This window comes from Dendronephthya gigantea, unplaced genomic scaffold (assembly GCF_004324835.1).
Source record: "Dendronephthya gigantea isolate DGI-Jeju-01 unplaced genomic scaffold, DenGig_1.0 000019F, whole genome shotgun sequence".
In the NCBI taxonomy this organism is placed as follows: Eukaryota; Metazoa; Cnidaria; class Anthozoa; order Malacalcyonacea; family Nephtheidae; genus Dendronephthya; species Dendronephthya gigantea.
Genome location: NW_021163029.1, coordinates 1,325,271 through 1,333,974, shown reverse-complemented (window position 1 = coordinate 1,333,974; position 8,704 = coordinate 1,325,271). Strand labels below are relative to the sequence as shown.

General features: G+C 40.4%; 1 protein-coding gene across 2 annotated transcripts; it reads left to right on the top strand.

The window, feature by feature from the left end:
• The first annotated feature begins 1,374 nt into the window (after positions 1 to 1,374).
• Positions 1,375 to 3,574, top strand: LOC114521091. 2 transcript variants are annotated; one of them, XM_028541505.1, is made up of 6 exons: positions 1,375 to 1,631; positions 1,825 to 1,998; positions 2,152 to 2,286; positions 2,442 to 2,560; positions 2,640 to 2,845; positions 2,966 to 3,574. In XM_028541505.1, the coding sequence occupies exons 1-6, from the start codon at positions 1,473 to 1,475 to the stop codon at positions 3,445 to 3,447; spliced, it is 1,275 nt and encodes a 424-aa protein (XP_028397306.1). In that variant the 5' UTR covers positions 1,375 to 1,472; the 3' UTR covers positions 3,448 to 3,574. The 2 variants fall into 2 exon arrangements, with proteins under 2 accessions (XP_028397306.1, XP_028397307.1); XM_028541506.1 differs by lacking the exon at positions 2,152 to 2,286.
• Positions 3,575 to 8,704: the final 5,130 nt, after the last annotated feature.

Below are 8,704 nucleotides of genomic sequence, written 5' to 3'. Positions count from 1 at the left end.
TATTAGCCGACTATCCACCCAATTTAGGCTGAAACAACTTATTCGTTCATATTTTGGATCTAGTTCTGACTAATCTACCTAAAATATACGACAAAAATAGTGTAAAAATCGTACCCCCGTTCGGTTTGTCCGACCATAACGTTCTTCTATTGCACCCTAAAATCAGGTCCTCTCGCGAAAGTCCAAGTAGGAAAGTAATAACAGGACGGGACACACGAACCAGTAGAAAAAGTGAACTTGGTCGGTACCTTACCTCAATAAATTGGTCTACCATTGACTCGTGCACTCGTTAATTGTGAAGATAAGTTGGTGCTGAATCAGCTGATGACGAATATCATTAATAACGCTTCGAACCATATTACGCCTTCCTAGATAAACAATTTTTTGATCCGATTACAATTGGTGGAGAACGCATTCCGGTTGTCTCCAAAGCAAAGTATTAGGCCTGACAATCTCAAACAACCTTTTGTGGAACAACCATATTACGGAGACCATTAAGAAAGTAAATAAACGTTTGTTCTTTCTAATCCTTCTCAAACGGGCTGGTATCCCAAGATCAGAAATAAAAAATTTTTATTGTGCAACCATTAGACCAATCCTGGAATATTGCTCGCCTGTTTTTCATCATGCTTTGCCGCAGTACTTGAGTCAGTTGAGTGCTGACATTGAGAGGGTACAAAAGAGAGCACTATCAATTATTGACTCGAGTAAAACTTACGATTCTAATATGAGCCATTTCGGTCTATCCATCTTATATAAAAGGCGTCAACAACTATGCAATAAACAGTTTGAATGGATTTCAGAACCGTCGAACTCTCTAGCCTTCTACCGCCAAGACATGGCTCCAGCTTAAATCTTCGTAGATACCATAAATATGATCTCCCACCGATTCATTCAGAGAGATTCAAAAGTTCCTTTATACCAGCAATGTGTGCAAAAAAGTTTTTAACGACCTTTAGTTCCCAAATTTGGGAAGATTTTAACTTCACAATGTTTTAAATTTAGAACCACCTTAAATGAAATTGATTTAAAGTTTTATACTCTCACGAGCCACGTAAAAAAATGGAAAACATTCTTCTTCAACACATCCTGAACACATGCAGGAACCAACAAGGCTGAGGGAACAAGAGGAGCGAGCCTCGTTCCCGCGTTATGGCTTATTTCCATACTTATTTGTCAAAATGAACAATTATTCATGCACGGGTTATAAAAGGATGTTTTGTATCTTTGCACATAGCTTGTGAAACTAAAACTTGAAATCTTAATGTGGTTCTAAATTTAAAACGATAATGTGGTGACGTAATTACCGAAAAGGTCTATTTTGTTGGATCCAATTCACTTCTGGGGCCGGTTGTATAAAACTCTTAACTACATTTTATAGTTAAAAGTTGACTACCTTTTTATACAACCGGCTCCTGATGGATGTTTTTTAGGAGCGCCCTTGAAGTTGAACTTCGACAACTTGGCATGGAATGATGATGGACGAACATTGTAAACTAAAAAGCGGAGAAATCTTTCAAAATTATGCTTGTTTACTTAACTGCGTTGATGGAAAGTCTGATAAATTCTACCGCATTCAATTGTTAAGAAACGTCAACGGGTTTCACGTGTGGACAAGATGGGGTCGAAATGTCAGTATTTTCAATACATTTTTATCAGTATTAAAGTAAATAATTATTGTGTGTGGTTTTGGTTAGATATTAAATGCTAACTTTATTTTATTCCCTGAGTAAATTATCCTCCAGAAAGATTCGGCCACGATATAGCAGCTTCTATACTGCCGAATTAATAGAGTACGTATCATGGATTATTTTTAATTTGTAGGGAACAGAGGGACAAAGCAAACTAGAAGGTCCTATTAGCCAAGCAGATGCTGTGAAAAACTTTGAGAAGAAATTTATGGAGAAGACCAAAAATGCCTGGAATAAGCGTGAACAGTTTAAGGCTGTGAAGGGAAAATATACTTTAGTAGAGAAGACCAGTGGTTGTGTGAGAAAGGTCAGTTTGAACTCCCAGAATATATCTATTGGCAACCTTGTACCCATGTAAGGATGATATATTGGGTGGTGACAGGACAGATGTTATATCTTTAAATGACTCTACTGATTTAAGGTTTTAATTTTTTCTACTCTTAAACCATGTCTTATTTAGGCCTTGCAGAAGCCTGACCTTCCAGCTGATCTTTCATCAAACATGCAATTGCCAGTTGATATATTGTACACCATCTTATTACACCTTTCTCTGCGAGATGTTTTAAGATGCGTTCAAGTCTGCAAAGCTTGGAAGGTAAATAAATGGTTTTTATTAACTTGCCTGTACTTAAAATTAATTGCATGGTTTATGTCCTAAGTAGCATTTTCCACTGTTGAGTGGGAAATCTGTTGTCAGACAAAGTTGTGAAAGTATTGAGTGTGTATACAGTATACATATTACTTTTCTAGATATTGTTAGATGACAAGTATTTTTGGAAGATGTACATACAAAGAAATTTTGATCTTGGAATTAAGTGTGACTTTTCAAATGAAGGTCCAATGGCACAGTGGTCAGCTGCAGATAAATGGTAGAACATCATTAATTACTACCCAGCCTCTATAACATTATAAATTTGCTTATATAATTTCTTTTGTATTATTTGTAAGGTATTGTTACTTTGAAGATGATGTAGACAATGTAGATGATATCTATGTTATGCGTCCACTCCCCTCCATGTGGAACTGTCGAGTTGTTCATCCCAATGGCTTAGATCCTTTGTCTGGTGATGTCAAAACCTTGCAAGGTTTATGCCGTTCCCTTGAAATATTGATCTACATGAGAAGTGAATCGTCACGGTTGGAAATGTCCAATGGTAAATTTTATTTCAAATAGTATTAGCTCTAATATATATAGTGTAGATGATGTTATTGTGGTCAATTGCCTATATGGTGTGTTCCATGTATTTATAGATAAGAATCGGATTTATTTTTAGGCACCCAATGTTCAGCAAATGAAGGGAATGATGATATATGTGCTGTGTTATTTCCATGGGACAAGGAAGATCTACCAACACCACTTGAACTGCTAGACGAAATCTTCCATTTTCACCCAGAAATATTTGCTTATTATACCAATCATCCTAATGATAAGGGGGAGTTACGAAAAAACAAATTACACTTTCACCTAGTTCGAGATAATACGTCTGATAGCTCAGATTATGAAGAGGACGAGGAACATGACTTGGACGAAAAGCCATGTCTTAATAGGATTTTTGGAATGGATTTCCCTGATAAATATACAATGTGGAAGTTTGAAGATTCCCAAAAGTTTTACGAATGGTTGCAGCCTATTATGTATCCGTCATTGACTGTATATGCTGGTGAAGATAAATTTAATCCTGTTGCAGTGTTCATGGTGACACACCTTGCCCCAGGATGGGTAGGTGGTGCTTTAACTGCTGTGACTTATACCTAAAAATACATAATACATCATCAAAAATGAGTGTACACTTTTTTGTCAACATTATTGCCAGCCATCATCGACAAATTTCTCGCGTTATCTGGAAATTAATATTTCTAACACGAATTGTGCTTATTCAAATAAAAAGGTTAAATCGTTCACGTCAGATGTCAGTATCTAAAAATTATAAATTAGAGTAACAACCAAGTTAATCTCGATTTGTCCAAATTTACTCGGAAAGTTGTAAAGTCGGTGTAGTTTCGCACAATATTATTGGTATGCATTGAGACAACAGTCTGAACGCTTAAATTTAGATTTGCTAGTTTTACTTTATTTTGCATGTCTATATTATAACAAGAAAGTGATTTCGTTTTAACTATAACAAGCGCATTCGTTGACATTTTCAGTTTTAACCAAAACTATAATCACATTTTTCTGCAACTTACAACTTTATGTTAACGTATATAAAACCGGCTTTAATCGTGCACAATCTCGTAAACAGGGTCTTTACTCGTGGGTACGAGGTTGCTTTAATCATAGGCGTACGGGTCCGACTAATCAATGATTTTAGCAAAAATACCTCGGATTTTAGTAAAATTCAAATTACACAAGGGCCTTGGGAGGCCTTTTAGTGTAATTATGATTATGCAAGCAAACGGAGGGAGAAATATATGGGAAAACAAATGATATGGCTTGCCAGACCTCTGACTCGTCCCCAGTCGCTTTGGTGTTACGCAAACAAATAATTATAATCTTTTCCTAGTCACTGATCTATAGATATCACTACTGATCAAAAATGTCCAACCACTGATCTATAAATGTCCAATTAAGGGACTGCGGAGGAGTCAGGCCAGAGCTCAGCTCTTGCTCACAAATAAACGCTCCGGAAACAGAAATAAGAAAAAGGATGTACATCCGGTCACATCCTCGTGTTTCCTCGGCTATTTTGGACGTACTACCAACCAACAGGCAAGATAAAATGGGTTGGGAAATGAACTCTGAAAGTTCAGGGTGGGCCCATATATTTCTCCTTCAGTTTGCTTGCATAATCATAATTACACTAACAGGCCTCCTAAGGCCCTTGTGTGATTTGAATTATGCCTCACAAACTTCTGTCGAAATATATGGGAAAACAAATGGTAGATTTTAACGCGACTGGACACATAATGTTTTTCGCGTAACTTTAATTTTTTAAGATAAACGTTAATTGAAATACAGTATGAATGTAACAAGAATTTTAGCAAGTTAGAACTGTTTTGGCATAAGTGTCATCAATGGTAGGTTTGTAATAAAAACGTTGAAAAGTTGATGGCGACGTCCAGTCGCCCATCTTAAGGATGTTATCTAAAGGTAGATGTTGCTTAGCTGCTGCGGTTGTTGAGGCTGCTCTAGTCGAATGAGCTTTAAATATTGTGGAGTCTATTCCAGCAGCTAAGAGAATATCGCATAACCATGCATCTCGTGATAGTGGCTTTGGCCACAGGGTGATGTGGACGTTGAAAGGAAAGGAAAAGCTTGTTACTTTCTTCACCTGAACGGAGTCTCTCCGTAGCTTTCAGGTAGGTTGCAAGACAATCGCATGGGCAGAGTTTGGGGTCTTGTAAGAAACGTGGAAACGTTGCTGTAGCCAGGGACGTGGGATCGCCAGTTTTTCGAGGCTTTTTAAGGATGAATACGACCCCATCAGGCTGTTTTCTCATATACCAGTCGTATGCTTTGTTGGTGGACTGTCGTGTTGCTGAGGATAGAAGACGGGTAACCGTCTCCGAAAATCCTTCTGTTGCGCAGCACTGTTGGAAATAGTCCAAACGGCTAGTTGTAGTCTCGGGTGCATTGGATGGATTGCCTGCGGGTTCGATGGATCTTCCAGGAGTGTTGGTGACACTGGGAGTAAAACTGGGTGCTTGACCGTGAGTTGAATTAGGAGTGGCCACCAGTGTTGAGTTTGCCATACTGGTGCTACTAAGAGTAGGTTCGCATTGTCTTGAATCACTTTCATTAAAGTTCTTGGGATGAGAGGGAAAGACGGAAGCGCATAGCCTTTTAGTGGACGCCAATCTATTGAAAAAGCGTCCGTTGCCACCGCATACGGGTCTGGGCGCCAAATTACGTATTGTTGCAACTGGTTGGTTAATCTTGTTGCGAACAAATCTATCTCCCTGTCCTTCAGAAAGGGTTGTATTATGTGTGGCAGCAGTCTCCAGTCGCTCAAGTCGACAAATGTTCATGATTCCTTGTTGCCTGAACGTTCAGAGCACCCGGAAGATGTTCTGCCGTGATTAGGATGTTGTGTTGGAGAGACCAGTTCCATAATTCGAGTGTTAGTGAAGTGAGACTGGGTGAGCGAGTGCCTCCTTGGTTGTTTATATAAGCAACCGCCGTTGTGTTGTCGAGGCGGAGTTTTACTGATATATTTGACTGATGTTTCAGGAAAGTTTGCACTGCTAAGAAGGTCGCTTTGAGCTCCAGAACGTTAATATGAAGGAGGCTCTCTTGATGTGACCAACGTCCGTTCGTTGACCGATTCCTGCAAGTGGCACCCCATCCCATTTTGGATGCGTCCGAGGTTATGATCATCTTGGATGTTGGAGGGTAGATTGGGCTCCACCACTGAAGTTCCTCCAGAGCCAGGGAGTCCAAGTGGACTGTGCCCTGATATGACCCATTGTTCAACGTTACCTGCCGTACTAAGCAATTTTGTAGGTGTCTGAAGTGCAGTGGAGCAATCCAAACTGCTGGTCGGCAAGACTCTAGAAACCCTTGAAGCTGGGAGAGGAGATGTAACGAAGTTGGACACTCCTTCATAAGGGACTTGCACAAATTTAGAGCTTTGGTGATCTTCTCCTGGGTTAAGTAGAAACTCATCGTTTGTGAATTGATCAAGAACCCCAAGAATTCGAGTACTAGGGATGGAATCAGTATGGACTTCTTGTAATTGATTACAAACCCCAGGTTCTCTAACAAATCTATCACCAACTTCCCTCCCGTAGAACTTCTATTGATGAGCCTATAATTAGTATGTCATCTAGGTAAATTAGGAGTTTGACATTTCAAGTACGAAGGAAAGCTACCACAGGTTTTAGAAGCTTTGTGAATATGCGTGGTGCCGTGTTGAGTCCGAACGGTAGAGCTCGAAACTGATAAGTTTTGTCCTTGCCAAACAAATCGCAGGAAATTTTGTGATTCGGGGTGAACACTCACTGTGAGGTAGGCATCTTTCAGATCCAACTTGACCATGTAGTCGTTTGGATGTAAAAGGTGTTTTATGCACTTTAGATTTTCCATTTGGAAATGTTCGTTCGCTATGAACTTGTTTAGGTGACTTAAGTTGATAACTGGGCGGAATGCGCCGCCTTTTTTGGGGACAAGGAATAGACGACTGTAAAAACCTCTGGGTGTGGACTGGACGGGGACTATGGCTCCCATTGTTATAAGTTTGTCTATTTATGGCTGCATTAATGCAATCTCTTTGTCCGAAACTGATGACTTTGGAAAGTGCGCCTGGACAGGCTCGGTGTAAAAATTTATTTGATAACCCCGCACTATATCTATTATAACTGGGTCCTTGGTAATCTTTTGCCATTGATTGGGGAACCAAGGTAGCCTGGCGGCGGTATTTATTATTGGCGGGACCAGCTGCTGTTTTGCTGGGCCTGCTGGTTTCGAAAATTCGAGTTGCAATTTTGTTCAGGTTTCGAGAATGTTTGCCCATATGAGCCACAAAAGGGCCGTCTGGGCTGAGGCTGGGAGTTATATCTGTGTGTTGTGTGTGGCGCTTGTTTTGAATTTGGTTTAGTTTGCTGCGGATTGAACTGCGCTTTTTGGAGATTTTTCGACAGGCTGCGAGAGAATTCGGAGTGCTTTTCAACCAAAGGTGGTAAATCATCACCAAATAGCATTTTTCCCGCATCGGGGAATTCATTATCAGCTAACTGAATTTTGTCAGGGTTAATAGCACCCAGGATTTTCTTTCTACGTGTAACCGTAGTAATATGGTTAGCTGAGCCTAAAAGGCATAGAGATTGTTGTAAAATAGTTAACAACTCGTCGTTAGACAGCGTTTCCTTTTGTTCTAGACGGTCATGTAAGCAACAGATTGGTGCGGCCGAGTTTAACAAAGCACGCTGAATGAGGTTTAAATCCTTGTCTCGATTCTCAACCGACTTACGCCGACGGTTGTTTGGGACGTAATTGAGTATTTGCTTGTCTAGGTAAGGTGCCACACAGGCGCCAGTTTCAGGGAGAGAGTTCTCCCCGATAATTTCGTTTACCTGGTCGACAGTTAGACGCCGTCTAAGGTTCTTTCGAGAAACGCGTGGAAGGGCTTCGAAGGAGACCATTTTCGCAGTGAAGTGTTTTCTCGATCGAAAAATTCATAAGATTGTTCACGTCTATGAGCACCAAACTTGTTCTCGGATGCTGTGTTGTGAGTCAGGTCTGAACTAATGTCGGCTAAAGGCGGCTCAGGGCCAGCTAAGGGTGCCTCAATGGCGCTGTTGTCTTGCGACAACGTTTCATCGACTTCGTCCGAAGCTAAAGGTGAAGCCGCTGCCGGATGAACTGATAAACAATCCTCGTCAGTGTGGGATGGCTGGACTGTAGAGTTTTGACTTTGTTGAGACTTTAGGTTGCTCACCCGTGTGGTCCAGGCCACGAATTCTTTCTTCATGCATGTCGGTCATATTATTGCGCAGGATTTGTGTAAGCGACTCGTTCGCGGCCGAGTTAATTTCCCGCCCTGGGCTTCGGCTTCGTCTTCGTTTGTGTCGTCAATTAGGTTCCTCGCAAGAAACAGTACGCTTCCGAGCAGATGAATCAGACATATTTATTTTAATAAGAATTCGATAAGAATCAGGTAAAGCTAGTTGAGAAAAAATTTCGAGAGACTTACCTGAGTGCGTTTACGTGAGAGAGCACGAAGGAAAAAGCTGAGGAGACACGAGGGGCTCGACGGTATTATTAGAAGTTGGTTATCATGTGACCGGATGTACATCCTTTTTCTTATTTCCGAAGCGTTTATTCGTGAGCAAGAGCTGAGGTCTGGCAAAACATACCATTTGTTTTCCCATATATTTCGACCGAAGTTTGTGAAGCATAATTCGATAAAAATTTGACAAACTTTTCTAGATTCATGTATTTTAAGAGGAGGGCGGAAGCTGCCCCACACGCCGCCTATGCCTATGGCTTTAATTTTTGCCCTTCGTAAGAGCAAATGATTGTTTAAATTACTTTGATTAGTTGCAGAGAGAATATAATTGTAAAAATGCAATGA

Bases quoted from the DNA above. Each gene is read 5' to 3' on its own strand.
- LOC114521091 (XM_028541505.1), top strand. From the start codon at position 1,473: ATGATGATGGACGAACATTGTAAACTAAAAAGCGGAGAAATCTTTCAA. The intron at 1,999-2,151 runs GTCAGTTTGAAC...TGTCTTATTTAG, and splicing joins CCAGTGGTTGTGTGAGAAAG to GCCTTGCAGAAGCCTGACCT. The intron at 2,561-2,639 runs GTAGAACATCAT...ATTATTTGTAAG, and splicing joins TGGTCAGCTGCAGATAAATG to GTATTGTTACTTTGAAGATG.